A 17405-nucleotide genomic window follows, 5' to 3' on the forward strand; every position below is an offset into this window, starting at 1 on the left:
GCAGCTATAAACTGCCGTCCTGATGTTTCACATGCAGAACAAGGCATCGGTGTGTGCACTGGAAGGACTTTCAGCTGGATGGCCCGTCCGCCAACACTGGTCGTTGGTGGACATAAAACGTTCCCACGGTGTCTTGCTTGATTAGTTGGTGAATTATCACCTGGCAGCTGAAACGAATTACAAATTTCTGACACTTTCGGTCGTCAGACCTGGCCAGCTGATTCGTGAAAGACTTGGGCCAAAAACTTTAACTGACTGGCCCAGCAGGAAGGTTGGTATAATCGGAGCCGTTAAATGAAGTAGTCGTCGTCGTCGATCCGTGCATAGTTAGTGATGACACACTAATTTTTAATACATGACTAGGTGAAGTTTAAGTGATAATTTAATGGTTCATATCAAACTTATAAAACTCCTTCCATTTCTTGACATGAATGCTCAACTCAACAGTGGTGCCTGTTGAGACCTCTCCTTAACTGCCTTCCAAAAATACATCACCTCCACTACTCTCCTCCCCCTCCCCTGCCCCCTGTCCCTCACACTACTATCTTCTTCCCTCCATCCTTACCGACTGTCCTATCTCCCTCTTTTCCACCCATCCCGCACGTTTACCCATCCTGGCCGCCACCATGCGGTCTGCATCCCTATCCATGGCCCTGTTCTTGCTCATCTCTCTCCTGTCGTTCTCTCTGTCGAGCTCGTCCGGAGAGGCAGGGCTGCGGTTCCCACGCTATGACGGGAAAGAGCGAGTTTTGGACATCGATGCAGAAAACTGGAAGCGCATCGTCAAGGAGAGCCCCATGCTCTGCTTGCTCTACCACGACTCTCCGGGCTCTGGGAACACGGCGCAGAAGCAGTTCCACCTGACGGAGCTAACCCTGGAGGTGAGACGAGGAGTTGAGATATCTGAGGACATGAGGATGGAGTGCGTGGATGAGGATGGAGAAAAGAACGTTTGGTTGTGGACACACAGTTGGACATGCAGGAAAGTGACTGACATGGTGGGGCGTTTGTCTTATTGGTGTACCAAAAAAAGCTTGATAACAACAAAGAAAATGGTTACAAGTTCGGGTTTCTGATGCACTGCAGACAAGTTAGCAAAGTATAGATGTTAACTTGTTGGTGGGGTTTGGGATTCCGAAGCGTAACGTCTCCGCATGGCCGGTCTACATTGACCACCCTACTGCATGCAACCGCACTTACTAACATCTTGAATTATTGACTCCTCTACCGATGGTGACTGGTTGTTGACTCCGAGCTGTTAGGTCCCACAGTTGTAAACCCATCCTATTACGATAGGGCCAAAGTAGTTTGAGAGACTCTCTCAGGCTTTTTTGGATCAGCTAATACTGGTGGACGTGTGAACTTCAAATGTTGGCCTGTGTTGCCTTTCTTTTTGACACACCTCTTTTTTAATGATTGTCTTGTATAATATTTTCTCCAGACTTTTAAATGTTGAATTTCCGAGCATTATTCTGCAGGTTTTTTTGTTTTTTGTCATTGTAGGAGTTGCCGAGGGTTTGAACGAGTATTACGGTCGCCCGGATGATCCGTACCTGATTTTGCACTCTTTTCCTTTTTTTCTGCATCTATCTCTCGCTTTCAGATGTTGAGCGATGTGGTGCTTGTGAATGACCGGAGCGTCTTCATCTCAGACTCCTCTCTCTCTCTCTCTCTCTCTCTCTCTCTCTCTCTCTCTCTCTCTCTCTCTCTCTCTCTCTCTCTCTCTCTCTCTCTCTCTCTCTCTCTCTCTCTCTCTCTCTCTCTCTCTCTCTCTCTCTCTCTCTCATCTCCATATCTCCCATCTATCTCCCCCTATTCCTGCTCCACCACCGAGTCAAACCTTACACGGCTCGTTCGGAGTCTGCTCTCAAAATAAAACTCGCAAACACACACATACGGACGGCTCCTATCTCCTCTCAGTGCCCGGTTCTGAGCATCTACAGTATCCTGCGCCATTCCGAAGACTTGGGGCAACACGTTGTCCTGGAAATTCCATTTTTGCCAGCCATCGTAGAATGGGACCAAAAGTCACCTAATTGCTTATTATCCAATCATGCCGCCGGGCATATGGAGCTTCTTATGAACTTTCGCCACTTTTGTCAGCGTTTGGCCCGCATTCCGATTATATTCCACGTGACCTTCATTCTTTTCATTTCCTTCTTGCCCGTACGTCATCAGATCTCTCTTGGTCGTCCAACACTTCTCTTCCCGTCAGGTGGCCAGCATATTGCTCTTTTTTGTATATCTTGATCCTCCATGGGCAACACGTGACCAATCCATCTCCACCTCCTAATTTTGACCCCTTCTGTGACGTTTTTCCTCCCTGTTAACCTTTCAACCTCTTTCTTGTATTACGAGATATGTCGAACCAGAAGATTCTCAAGATTTTCTGAGGCTTATGTGGATGAACCACTCCAGCCTGGAAGCTATTTCTTTTCGTAACCTTCCACGATTCCCATCCAAATTGGAGAACTGACCTCACGCAGTTGTCAAAGATCCTCAACCTCGTTTTGGTGGCCAAAAGTTGACACCTGTTGATTGTGCATCGGTACTCAGACCCTACCACAGTGTTGACAGCAAATGAACTCTCTTGAATAAATGAGAAAAGGTAGTGGTGTGTGGGTTGAAGTTTTGGAAATTAGAGGTTAAAAGCAAAAAAGGAAGTGTGGATACAGATCACTTGAGAAAAGAGTGTAGAGGGTGAAGGAAAGAAGTGTTGGAGAAAGGGCTGGGTGGGTGGGTTCGGGCGGACATTAGGAGGCATGCCTCGACAGCCCGCTTGCTGCATCAGGGCTTTTGGACAGTGTGGAAAGAATCTGAGTCTTGGCATCTTGGCTTCTCCGCAGCCCATGGACAAGAATAGCTCGGCCAGGGCACAGTGCCACGGGCCAAGTCCTGGCCTTTTGCAGACTCAAACTTTATCCTTAGCCCATGCAGGGTGAGTGAACCAAAGTACATGAAGAAAGATCATTTGTTTGCACGCTTCTCCATCTGTTTGTGTTAACTCACGACTGCTGTCAATGTATGCCTTCCTTATAATCACACATCGTTTCCCCTCTCTTTTTTTTAAGCGGTCGTGCCAACATTTTTGGTCACAGGGAATCATTCAAATGAGGACGTGGATGGTGTGTTGGATTTAGTGGTGAGACCACCACAAGGGATTGCAATGGAAGTATCATTAGGTATGTCTGAGCTTGCCTTTGCTAATGAGTGCCCAATAATTCTTCCTTCTCTGCTCTTAGATGGTCGCCCAGGTTCTGGATGGGCGGGGCATCACCTTTGGCCTGGTTGATGCCAAGAAGGACAAGAAAGTTGCCAAGAAGCTTGGTCAGTCATTCAGCCTACTCCTGTAAATGTCCATGCATTATTAGAACAACCATCTGGTATCCGAGCAAAACTGCTCATTCAATCACAACTACTCTTCTCCGAACAAATTATTACCATAAGCAGCTACGGTTATCCACAAACACTTACTTCCTTGAAGCATAAAGCTTAGCGATCATGTGCAGTCTGCGGTTGCTGGTAGCATCATTTGCGGGGGAACAGCTGTGCCGCTGATGCAGTGCCCCCTTATTACCAGCACGCTGATACTCATTCCACCGACCTCAGAAGGATGACAGGCTGAGTCAACCCCACCTTTTTAAAATTAAACGATACCGGGGGCTCGAACTTAAGACCCTCAGATCTTAAGCCAGCCACGTTAACTGTTAAGCCAACACTAAGCTTTAAAGCATATATGATCTTCAAGCTATCTCATAAACTTCACCTCCATTCGTTCATTCATTCATTTATTCGTTCATTTTCCGATTATATTAATCACTCCAAAGTAGGGATAATCAAATTTTGATCCAACATGATTTTGTTTCGTAAGTACTCCTCGTGTGTAAGTCGAAAGAACCAGATTTCCATTTGTTTATTCCAATCGAAGCTTGATGAAGCACATGGTCAGGTTAGGTACGAGTTCAGGAATATTGATGAGGATTGTAGGAAGTGAAGTCACACGAAGCCAACATGAAAGCCAGCTGATTTAAGGAACTGGGACACATCATCATGATGCTCGGTTCAGCCGTTGATCTCAGTCAACATCCGTAGTTTTGATATACACACAGTAAACATCACTTGTGTATTTCATCCCTGAAATGAAAATCAAGAGTTATTCCAGGACACGTCCATTTGAATATGTTAGTATCTATCTATAATTCCAGCAACGTGTGTGTGTGTGTGTGTGTGTGTGTGTGTGTGTGTGTGTGTGTGTGTGTGTGTGTGTGTGTGTGTGTGTGTGTGTGTGTGTGTGTGTGTGTGTGTGTGTGTGTGTGTGTGTGTGTGTGAGACCGCTGTTTCTCAACAACCACTGCTCTGGTTTCATTGAAACTTGCCAGGTATATTGCTGGGGACCTGAGTATGTGCCTTTTCAAGGTTTGATATTAATCGGACAAGTGGTTCCCAAGTTATGGCCATTTGTTTACCAAACCAATGACAGGACACATTACTGCGTAGGCATGGCCGTTGGGGAAGAGATCCTCAGCCGCATTCCCCATAACGGGTTACAACGTATGGACTTCCGGATAGTGATGACTTACTTTATTCTAATAATTTCTCGATTTCTTATGCGCATTTATAGATAAACACAATGCCCCAATCCAGTCGTCGTTTACGAGAGCGAAGGAACGACCTGTGTGGTTGTTTGAAAGTTTTTTTTTTTTTTGCACGTACGGCCACGCACGTACGTGCATGCACTAGTTTGATAAATGCATGAAACTTTTTCCTTTCCTCATATTTCATCAAAGTTATACAACTCATTCAATCTATATATGTTACGTTTGTTTGAATGTCTGGCTTCAACGGTGCCAGGGGCTCGAACTCAAGACCCCAAAGATTTAAAGCCAGCCACCTTAACCGTTAAGCCGACACCAAGCTTTCTCAAATCGGATAAATTACAGAATGTACTAATCATATAAAGTGTAAACAAATTGTGTCGCGTTACATGAAGTTCTACATCAATAGGTAGGTCATCGGTGTATAGAGCAATAAAGAGTGGCTGCAGAGGTGAAACTCGCTGTGGCTCGGATGATCGGCTAGATAGAAGTATGCACACTCACATCTGAGTAGAGTAGCCTGGGTTGGAATTTCAACCCAACTATAAACTGCCATCCTGGTGTTTCATAATGGGGTAGAACATCAATGTGTGCGCCGTCTATCGTAAGGACGTTCAGCCTGGTGTCTCATGTGCTCGCACGAGTTGGTGTTTATTTCATGAAGAGTTGGTGAGATATCACAAGCACCCGGAATAAATGACAATTTCCTGTCCAAAACACCTTTTCAGTCGAAGGTCAGGTCTGGCCAGCCGCTTCGTGAAGGACTTGGGCCAAAAATGTTCCCCGGCCGACCCACAAGAAGGTGGGAATTATTGGGACCTCTAATGAAGTAGTAGTAGTAGTAGTAGTAGTAGTAGTAGTAGTAGTAGTAGTAGTAGTAGTAGTAGTAGTAGTAGTAGTAGTAGTATTAGTGTAGTCATACAGGGGTGAACAACGTTCACTCCTCAATGTGGAATCGGCACAACGTTCACTCTTTGTGACTTCACATTGTGCCCGTGACATTAATGGATATCATGGCTGAAACGTGTGTGATGTCACATATATGTATCACGGTATCAGCCAATCATCGGCAAGACATGGTGAAAGTTAATCTTTAGTTACCTCTGCCACCAAAGTTGAAGGAGGTTATGTTTTCACCCCTTTCTGTCTGTTTGTTTGTGTGCAAGATATCTCAAAAAAGATGTGGACGGATCCGGATGAAATTTTGAGGACCGGTTGGGTGTGTGACAAGGACGAACCGATTAGATTTTGGTTAAGGTCCAGATCCAGATCCGACTACTAGAATTTTTAAAGTGATTCTTCACCATTGAGAGATAGGGCCAAAAACGATATGCAGCATGATATCTCAAAAATGTATTGGGCCTGATATGTTCCCGTGGATCAGGCATTGCGTGGTGGAGGTATGCGCTCTACCGAGTGGCCTTCTAGTTTCACTTTAATTTACCATGCCACTTCAAACACTTGCAAAGTGAAGCAGCGATCAGAATATGGTCTTGAAAACGTATAGATAACGATAAGCCCTCCTATTTTATAGGCACATATGCTTTCATGGAAGAAGAAATAGATAAACTGCTTTTCAGTATGATATCACTGACCATGTGTAGCTGGAGAAATATGATCGTAGTTCTGAGTGAAGTCTCAGTATTACAATTACTTATTCTGGGCAAATGAAAATACAGTTTCCCATCGGGCATTGGCAATGACAAGTGGAACTAGAAACAGGAATCAGAGATTGTAGAACCTCTCCTGAACTGCTTTTGTGTGATTTGTTGTGGTTTTGTGCTAGTGTGTTTGTGTTTGTATTTTTTCTGGTGTGTAGTCGTGTAGATGATCCAATGACGATGTATGTTTAATTGTTTATGTTCATGCACCGGACAAACGCACCTTTTCAGTTTTATTGTATAGATTTGCATTCCAGTCGTATGCATTTTATAGACTAAGTCCGCATATAGTGTATGTCTAATCGACTGTGTGTGTGTGTGTGTGTGTGTGTGTGTGTGTGTGTGTGTGTGTGTGTGTGTGTGTGTGTGTGTGTGTGTGTGTGTGTGTGTGTGTGTGTGTGTGTGTGTGTGTGTGTGTATATATATATATAGTGGCGGCACGGGGAGAGGAAGGTCCTCTCTCGGGTTTCTCTCCGGACTCACCAGGAATCACAGGCCATCGCACACGAATAACTTCGTGTCACAGCGGGTTGCTAATCGACCTCGAACGCCAATAACTTCACCACATGACTTAGCGTCCTCCATCTAACAACCGTTTACCGAAGGACACATGACCTCCTTATCGGGGAATCACGCTCTCGTTACGTACTTGCGTTATTTCGGTTACTTATCATATCAGGTGCAGCCGAGCAGAGCTGCCAAGTACGTTCCGGCTATTTAACAGATTATTGGGAAATAACGTCCTGGCTAAGCTCGGGTGCAGGTCATGCTAGACCAATGGAGGAAAAGACAAAAACGAGCTGGGAACAATTCTAACAAGCACATCCATTCAAACCAGGAGCGAGGAAAGTTATGTGGCACAGTAATGGGGTTTATTGCAAATATACAGCAGGAAAAGCAAGGAATTTGTGGGGTGCATCAAAAGGCAAACAATTCCACAAAATAAGACAGTGCAGAGTTATCCCATTAGTTCTTATACATTCTTTACTTACACTACGACAGGCACTATTGCGAGCCCAGAGATATGGAAGCAATTGAAGGTTATCGACCTCTGAAAACCTGGCGCGGTTGGCAGACCTGCTCAACCCAGAATGCTTAGGAAAGGGGGAAGAGGGAGAAATTCTGAAGGTGTCTAGGGTACGTGTTTGAGAGGTACAAGTGTAATGTAACGTGAGGTGCGGTGTGGTTAAGAGGAAGAACGTGAGGAGTAAGTCAGTTCAGTTCACTCAATTTCGTTCTTGGGTTTTGCTCTGAAAATAACAGTTGGTCGGGCTTGCCCGCGTTGATTACTCTTTTGCATCCACAGTAGACGAGAGATAGATGGTAGAAGAAAGATGCGTGAGAGAAAAGATCCTTTCGTAAATCGTGTAAGAGTCTGTATGTATAAGTGTCGCTGCGGAATGCAGCCTAAATGAGCGACGTTGAAATGGAAGCAGCCCCGGCTCACAGCAGCAATGCGTGACCCCACACCTGATCACGTTGACTCTGATGCTTGTCCTTGCACCGCCTGTCTCCCCAGCAAGGTCTGGTGAACTCTGGCATGTTCAGCTCTGCTCTGTCCCTGGCCATCTCTCAGCAATACTCTTTGACATGAACTGTGTTTACTCCTTTTATGAGTCCTGGGTGAGGGGAGGAACCAAGCATCAGATCGAAAGAGGCTCTTAGTGAAATTGACCTTCGCTATTGGTCCAAATCTGGCTCAGGCGCTCACCGACAGGGCTACGCGTAATAGCTCCAACCTTTACATAGTGCCGTGATTTTTGGAGGTGCTCTCTGGACCTGAACGTGTGCTGACATCCATTCAAATTTAGGATTTTAGGGAAATCCCTGCGCTACCAGTAGGTCCTTAAACGAGCTCCAGCGCACATTCGCGCTTCGAGTTATGCCCCGAAATAACCCGATCTTTGTCTCCTCAGTGTCCCTCGAGGCTGTGGTGAGTGTTCGATGAACATGTGGTAGTTGTGGAAATTGTAGAGTCGTGGGAACATATTGTGGCGTTTTTAGTGAGGCATAGGTGAGATTGTAATTTGACGTTGTGGGGAAGAGGTTGAAGTTCTTTGTAACTAAGTTGTGAATAACGGTCGCGTATGTAATAGAAAATGTAAGCGTGGGTTTGTGGGGATTTTTAGTAGTCGTATGAAGTGGTTGTGTTGAGTGTGGCATAGTATCGTGAGCAGAATGAAGGTCTGGGGTGAAATGGTGGTTGAGAATTGGCACCCAGTGTTCAATTAAATGGAAAATTGGAGCGCAAATGAACAGCCGCCACTCCCTGTGCTGTTCACTTGGATCCTATTGGTTTCGTCTTTATGGATTTGCATGCCTGCTCGCTTGTTTTGTGTGAGAGAAAGGGGATGGAAGAATGCAAATCTTGAAGGTTAAGGAAGTCTAACTGAAGGAGTCCCACACAAGACATCTTTCCCATTTACCCACTAGACATATGGAAAGGACTAACTAAGACACATACTATTGAAATAACTGCCTTGGGATCACTGTACGTTGAGTGCCATTGCCTTGGAGGTATGCGTTTTTACAGAACTGCAACTATATACATATACATACAGGGTGGGTTATTTATATCTGACACATTTGCAATCTTTCGAGCCAGAAGCAGTCTTGGCAAAGCTAATTATTGTTTTCTTTGTTTTATTTTACAGATAATACTTGAAAGTTTTTAACGATGGTTATTACACACGACTTACAGGATTCTAGGATGTCAATCCCACCACCCTCACCATTAAGCCAACACCAGGCATAATTGGGCTGATCGGGTGTGTGACAAGGCCAAATTGATGAGATTTTGGTGAAGATCCGGATCCGGATCCGGATCCGACTCCAAGAATTTTTCAAGTGATTCTTCACCATTGAGAGATGGGGACAAAAATGATATATAGCACGATATCTCAAAAAAGTTGTGCACGGATACGGACGAAACTTAGTGGACATGTGTGTGTGTGACAAGGAAGAATTTATTCAGTTTTGGTGAAGATCTGAATCCGGATCTGGATACGAGAAGTATTGAATTTTTAAAGTGATTCTTCACCATTGAGAGATAGGGCCAAAAACGATATATAGCACGATATTTCAAAAATGTATTGGGTCTGACATGTTCTCATGGATCAGGCATTGCATGGCGGAGGTATGCACTCTATTGAGTGCCCTAGTTGTGTCTGTTTATTTGTGTATCAATCGCCAACAGGCCACAATTTTAAACCGATCTTCATGAAACTTCACCACATGGTAGAGTTGATAATAAGCAAGAAGCCTATTATTTTTGAGATCAAAAGGTCAACATAGGCCAAAGGTCAACATAGGCAAAAGGTCAGCAACTTAGGTTTCATTTAAAAAATCCTCAATTTTCATCTGATTGACTCAAAATTCATGCCTGATATTTGCTTAATGGTTCAAATCCTGCTTGGCGGTTGAATTAATACCAGGTGTGGTTGACTCAGCCTATTGTCCTTCTGAGGTCAGCAAAATGAGTACCAGCTTGCTGGGATGATTGAGCCATTTGAGTATCCTGTGTTGGAGCGGCGAACTGTCTAGGATTGTGCCCAATAGCCCAAGGAGACTGCTTTGGCAGCACCAATGCTCTGTACAGAGTATGGTCCTGGTGGATGGATGGATTAGAAATTTGAACAGGATTTTCATATCAGGTCACTGAATTCAACCACAAATATTTTTTAAAGATGAAATTTGTTATGGACTTCACAAGTATCGTGCTATGCATGACATCGTTCTTGTTTGTTTGTCTGTCTGCATCTAATGTGCTAGTTTAGGCCACAAATGTCACATACTTGTATCCAGTATTAAATGTGTGTTTTTCAACCAAGTACCTCCAGAAAGTATTACAATTGAAATGTGAGTATGTCTTTGAAGTACTTACTATATAACCACACGAACACCACACAAAGCACCATCTCTGATTGCTATTTTTCTGATTCGTTTGACTGTCTGTATCTGTCCAAGACTGGTGCATCAAATGCAGGCTTGCATGCTACACTTAAGTGGTTGTTGTCTTTGGTGATCCAAGTAGGTTGCCTTTCCCTCGTCACAAGTGAGGGCAATCAATCCCAATAGACGAGTCCTAACTAAACATCCTGTGCCATGGATGTCATACTTTTTGATACAACACTCTACCTGCGAAGCACCGATCCCACAGTTTGTAGTCGGGAATCAAACCCAGACGAGACAGCTCAAAGGTAAGTGAACTCCCGATGCACTGTCCTGTATAATGATTGAAGGTTATTCCAACCATCTGATTTAATTTCCATTGTTTGGTCAATCTCGTATGACATAATAAATGATGTATGGGTGATGCAAATGAGTCATGTTGCTTCATTTTGCTTCCTGGTACCGTTCATGTTATGTTGTATCATCGGATACAAGCTGCCTGGTTTGTTATAGAATTGTTAAAGTGATTCTTTATCATTGGGAGATAGGGCCAAACATAGTATGATGTCTCAAAAAGTTATGGACGGGTTTTTACAAAATTTGGTGGGTGAGTCGGTTAGGTGACGAGACCAAGCTGATTAGATTTTGGTTGAGGTCCGGATGCAGATCTGGCCTATCATTGGGATACTAAACATGAACTGTTCATTCTTGGCGGCGGTATGTGCTCTACTGAGTGCCGTTCTAGTTGATTTTGTTACGTTTGTTAAAGCCTGCAGACGAAACTACTGCATGTTTTAGATTGATCTGTAAGATGCATGCTTTTTTTTTCCTTTTTATTTTTTAAAGATTATTGTTTTTATGAATTCAAGGTGAGATCTCGATCTCTGCTGCAAGTTCTTCCTGCTCACTTTCAAGTGTATTTAAGAGAATTTGACAATTGGGGCATGATTCCCATATTTTTTGCAAAAACATCAACACAATTATTTAAGTTACCTTGCAATCACATTTCATGCCAAATAAATGTGCACATTTTCACATCACCTGCAAACTATCCATTGAAAGAAGAGATGATGAAGAAAAGGATGTTGGTTGATTTTGATAATTGAGAATTTGAAAGTCCACATGTGAATTGCTCTTTATTATCTTCTCACTGAAATCTATAATTAGTTTGTTAGTTGATATTAAGTGTGTGCAAAGCTAATGCCATAGAAGTGGAAGATAGATTTGCAAGATACAATGATCATAACTATCAATAAGAAGAAAGGAGACAAATCAAATTGTGAAAACTGTTATGGTATATCACTCCTGTCGACAGCAGGAAAGTTACTGTCTCCAATTCTCGCCAATGGGCTTGCTCCATTGGACTTGGACTTACTCCAATGGACAATGAATGGACTTACTCCATTGGCGGAAGAATTCCTACCGGAATCCCGGTGCGGTTTAAGACCTAACCATGGAACAGCTGATTCAATTTTTATTGCCCGACAAATACAAGAGAAAAGTAGAGACCACCATGAAGATTTGTCCATCATTTTTATTGATTTGGCAAAAGCTTGGGATTCCATCAACCAAAATGCTTTGTGGAGGATACTTCAACGTTTTGGTTGCCCTTCAAAATGTTTATCTGTGCTCAAGGAATTGCATGAGGATATGGAGGGAAAAGTTCTCACTTGTGGAAACCAATCGGAATCTTTTCCCATCAAGACCGGTGTTGAGCAGGGATGCTTGTTAGCACTAACCTTGTTCATCATTTTTATGGGTGGCTTTCCTCCGAGAGTCACTGCAAAAATCACATGCGGTATAGAAATGTAATATCGAGTAGATGGTAAATTATTTAGTTTGAGACGTCTTCAATCAAAAATTCAAGTCTCTCTCACCGCAATGTCCGATCTGCAGTATCCAGATGACTGTGCCATTTTCGCGCAGTCTCATGAACAGATGCAGTTAATTTATGTCCAGTCCAGCTGCGATTTACCGGTCATTTGTGTTGTAAGCCACACTCGAGACTGCCAAAACGTGTCCTATACTCTCAGCTACAGAAGCAGAGAAAATCCAGTGGATAAAGGAGACGATCCAAAGAGATTTTGAAGACCAACGTTAAGAAGTGTGGAATAAGTGTAAACACCTGGGAAGAAATAATTGCTGATTGCACCGAATGGAGGAGAATGTGGTTACGTGGAGTTAAGAAGTTTGAACGTGAGAGAATGTAGCATTACGAGGAAAAACACAGGCAACAGATGCAGCATCAACTGCACCCGACGATGAAGTCATCATTCGACTGTATACACTGTGGGTGCAGCTGCAGCTCCCACATCGGACTCAACATTAATCTATGACTACTGCCAAACAACTTTTTAAATGACATAATCATCATCATCCGAGCAGGATTTGAACTCAGGATTCTAGGATGTTGATGAAGCCACCATGCAAGATATCATCAAGGGATAACCACCATGCAAAGCTAGTTTCAGGAACTCAAAATGGGGTTGCCTGTATCACAGTTTTTGAGTCTCAACCCTCAAGGGGTAAAGTTTTAAATTTGAAAAAAAAATGTGATGAAGGAATTGAAAACTCGAGTTCTTAGAATGCTCAGTTATAAGGGACACCATGTGCTGTCTCCTGTGTGATGTTTATGTTAGTTATTTCTTGTAGGTTTACACATCTACCTATGGCTCACCTCTTCTCATGTATGTTGAATTGTGACTTCCCTTCTCTTGGTGGTTTGTACTCAACAACTCTATCATTGTTGAACTTCAATTATGAACTTTGACTAATTTATAGTGGGACTCTGGAGTCTCGACAAATAAATATATTCTCACGAATGCATCTGCATGAACAAGTTACCCCAACCTTTTTTGCTCGCACAGCCAAAGCTTTGGTCACCTGGCCATCATTTTTAGCTCATCTGGACTTTAGTCTGGTGAGCTTATGCAATCGAGCAGTGTCCGTAGGTGTGAGTGAGTCGTCCAGTGCATAAACACCAGTCATTTTCCCTTGAACCAAGCACATAATTGTGATGAAACTTGACCACAAGCTTCATATCTGATGCCTAATGAAGGTGTATTAACCACATCAAAATCTATGCTCATTCGGGGAAAGGGGGTCTATGGGGGTAGGGGGTTTGACTCCCCCCAAAATAGGTATTTGCTTTCTTCTCTGAAACTACACAAACAATTTCGATAAAACTTGACCACAACCTTCATACCCATGACGTACCAAAGTTTGTTCAAGGCATTAAAAAAAAATCAGGGTCTAAGGGGGTCTGTGGGGGGTTTAGGAGACTGTTGCTCCTGATGCAGGTGAGCTTCAGGACATGTGATCCTATTTTTACTCTCACACAGGAGACAATGCTCATGTAAATTTGTTTGTTGTATCAAAGCCAAAGTACTTTGTCATATTACAATACAGTAGTTGTTTTTATATGCCAGGTATTGGCTTACTGGTTAGCGTTGTGGGCTTGGGATCCTTGGACCCTGAGTTCAAATCCCCCTTAGCTGTTTTCTTAGCATCCCTTTCTGGAGGGATGCTCCGACGAAGGGTTAATCCCTATAATGTCAGCTTCTCCTTAATACCCACGTCGGTTAGCATACCTTGATCAATATCCTGTTGATTCCATCCATTGTTCTACCTGTCCGCCGATGCACATTGACACTATCAACACGAAGTATTCCTTCCACATTTGCTAGCATTCATTTGTCTACACTAAAGCTCCTCTTGTGTTTTGGAAATGAGTCAGCAATTGTGCACTACTACCCTGACCAAATTACAACTTCTTGCCTCTGCAGCATTATTCCTGGTCCTCACAGTCTCGCTGTGCTAACAGGTGAGGACAGGTATTACTGAGAGCTGCCGCGTCACTGAAATCCCTTTTATGCTAACATTGAGCATTCTTATTTTTGGAAATCTGCTCGTCCACCACATACTCTTGGATGTGCTATACAATCCATTATAACAATACAAAAGTTTGTTTGAAATAAGCACAGAACTCAATATGAAGCCGAATGTTGGAAAAGACTTGACAGTAAGTCACAAAAATATTTGAGGCCCTGAGTGTTTTTGTGTCTCCCTTGCGACTGACGTTCTCAGGTTTGAAGGAGACAGGAAGCATGTACATATTCAAGGAGGATCACTTGATCGAGTTTGATGGGGAGTTGTCTGCTCACGTTATCACAGAGTTCCTTCTTGATGTGAGTGTGATAATCTATGATATCACCCAAGGTTCATATCCCATATTGAGTTGTTTCCTTTTCTAATATCCTAAATATCCTTGTTTACTTGAAGTACATTAATGTCTCCTTATCTTAATGTCATCCATATCTGTATGTATGCATGCATCTTACTTAAAGCATAACATTAAAGTATCATGCGTACAATATGTGTACAAGCTGATCCATGAGCATTAAAGCATTATAAGAAACAAACAACCCACATGCCACCATTCCACTGACTATATTCTAAATCCTGAAAATGTTCTTTATTCCTTCCACCTCCTTGTTCTCTGAATGCACAGCGAGTAATAATTGTCTAAAGCATGTCGGAAAATGTTCAGAAAACAATTCTCAATTTAACCAATTCCTCTGTAGCTGATGGATGACCCGGTGGAGTTCCTAACGGGAGAGGCAGAGCTTCGAGCAATTTACGCCCTCGATGACGTCAGCAGGGTCATTGGCTACTTCAAGAACGTGGATTCTGAACGTGAGTCTAAAAGAGAACGAGCAAAATGGTGCAATATATGCTACAATAGCTCTTCATTGAAGTTCCTTATTTCGGGTTTGATTTGTTGTTTCTTTTTCCTCATTTTTCTAAATAACTCATTGTTTAATGATTCAAAAAGCATTTCTTATCTTCTATCTTTCATCCATTTTGCAAGTGCTGAAAACTTCAGTATTATGTGTAGAACTTTGACATACCTGTGCTGTGCTTCACGTTGTTTGGGTGAATTATTTGTGTTTCTTGAAACGTACCATCAAGTGAGGGATATTGTGTTTGAGGAGGGCGAAGTGTTCACAATTGGCAAGAGCCAACTAAGCATGGCATTTTGACATCTGTTCAGCATAAAAGCCTAACTGAGCCGACATTTATTGACAGATACGATGTAATTTCATGGATATGGATATGGATACAGATGAGATAATGGGATGAATGTTCCCCTTAAGGAACAAACAAGCACATCTGTATACATGGGAGTGCTTTAAGGGGAGAGAGGGGGTTGGCAGCAATTCAGAAAAAAGAAAATTGAGGGAAGGAAGGGATGTGAGAAAGGAGGGAAGAAGAAAGAAAGGATTTCAGCAGGACAGCTGAAAGGTAATGTTTCAGGTATGAAACTGTCAACAGTGTTGTCGTACATATTGCAAAGATGGTTCCTTTTTTTTGCAACTGGTGATCAAGTTGCACTTGATCATATCATGTTTCATTTTTCATGCCCTAACAACAATGAAAATCAATGATTTTGTTATATTTTTGTGCTTTTTGAGTTATTCATGGGTCACGTCTGTGCCAACCATGCGCTATGTCTCTGTGATCAGACTACAAGGCTTTTGAAGATGCTGCACGGGACTTCCAGCCCCACATTCCATTCTATGCCACCATTGATAAAGCCGTGAGTCATAATTCCAGATAGATGATCATCTTTTTATATACAGTAATACCCCGGTTTACGTTGCCCCTTTTAATGTAATTTCGCAAATGCGTCATCATGTTATTAATAGGCCTACCACTTCTCGATATTCGTAATCTCACCTCACACATACGTCGTTTTAAAAGCCATACCTTTTATTCTACATCGGCAAAGTACCAAATCGGGAGATCGCAAGATCGCCAAAAGAACTATACTGAACTTTGCTTCCCACATAAAGAAATGTACTGTACTGTAGATTGGCTAAGAGGCATTGTAAGAGTGCTACCGTAGAAGTGAAATTAGATGGCATTTGTCGAATGGATGCTGGTATTAATGGATTGCTGGGTTATTAAGTTTGTCTCCAATCGATAAATATGCCCGCATTCATTGAAGGAGGAAAAAAGACCTACCACCACCTCCAACTGCTTCCGGAAGAGGTTTATTTTTATTTAAATGTGTAGTAATTGTTTATTTATACCTATTTGTACTTGAATATAACCGTCATTAATCAAAAAAGGGTAATATCATACGTGAAATTTTTTTGAAGTTTTGAGTCAGCTGTGCACCCTGTAGGAGGGACCGCAGAGTTTTGTTGGTTAAGTTTTTCATTGCACATCCAATCACAAAAATATTTCATAGAACGACGTTTTGGTTCGTGGGCACCAGCAGTGACCACTATTTTCATTGTGTCTGTGTCTGTCTGTCTCTCTCTGTTTGTGACTCTCTCCAGAGCATAGCTCCATGACGATTGATGCGATTTTGATGAAACTTTGACACAAGCCAGATATCATGGTCTAGTTGTGTCTTTTTGTATGAGGGGTGTCCCACGCCCCTTGTTGGCGGAACCACGCCCACTTGAACTATTTATTTATTTATTTATTCTCGCAATTTCATTTCTTAGAAGCTGTGCGTAATGTCCATAAGTACAACATATAAAAAAAATCCGATTTGATTTGGTGAACTTTGGCGGAAGAGATAGGTTTTTACGGTAGGGCTTCCTCAAAAGCTTCCACTAACTCAATTGTACCTATCATTGCATTGTTCAATAATGGCCGCGAACCATCGTCGCCTCCCGGCTTGTTATTATATTTTTTCGAATGTTCAAACCTCAATCAAAGCACCTACATTGAATCCTTCGCTCTCAATCTTATAACCTATTTTACCTTGACTCCTTGAGTTTCACTGATGTGATAACTATGATTGTTATTTAACCGATTCCTGACATTTAGTATAAAACTACACCTTTACGAGATAGTTTTTGAGAAGAATTTGCACAGTTAATGTACTTCTGGATGAAATCTCTGTGTATATTTAATAACAGCAATGAATGTCGAAGATAAGTTAATGAGTTAAAAGAAACACACACACATACATATATATATATATATATATATATATATATATATATATATATATATATATATATATATATATATATATATATATATATATATATATATATATATATATGAGGCTTGGCGAGGAGGAGTGATGTAGGCGACATTTTTAACCTCCGCCATCTTCGAAGATGGATGGAGGTTACTGTTTTCACCCCTTTCTGTTTGTTTGTTTGTTTGTTTGTTTGTGAACAGTATTACGGAAAAACTCCTCGACAGATTTTGATGAAACTTGGTGGGGGGG

At 42.3% G+C, this 17405-nt stretch overlaps 1 protein-coding gene across 1 annotated transcript in view; it reads left to right on the forward strand.

Annotated features, from left to right (window-relative positions):
- The first annotated feature begins 550 nt into the window (after positions 1–550).
- The window catches only part of LOC147017170 (calsequestrin-1-like), a 44908-nt gene continuing 28053 nt past the window's right edge, over positions 551–17405 (forward strand). The window contains exons 1-5 of the mRNA XM_085846608.1: positions 551–881; positions 3243–3327; positions 14234–14334; positions 14731–14842; positions 15673–15746. Of these exons, the coding sequence (XP_085702734.1) occupies positions 627–881; positions 3243–3327; positions 14234–14334; positions 14731–14842; positions 15673–15746 (627 nt within the window). The 5' untranslated portion in view covers positions 551–626. The remainder of the gene's footprint in view (positions 882–3242; positions 3328–14233; positions 14335–14730; positions 14843–15672; positions 15747–17405) is intronic.

This window comes from Eptatretus burgeri, chromosome 11 (assembly GCF_056783735.1).
Source record: "Eptatretus burgeri isolate ZD-2024b chromosome 11, Ebu_testis_v1, whole genome shotgun sequence".
Taxonomy (NCBI): domain Eukaryota; kingdom Metazoa; phylum Chordata; class Myxini; order Myxiniformes; family Myxinidae; genus Eptatretus; species Eptatretus burgeri.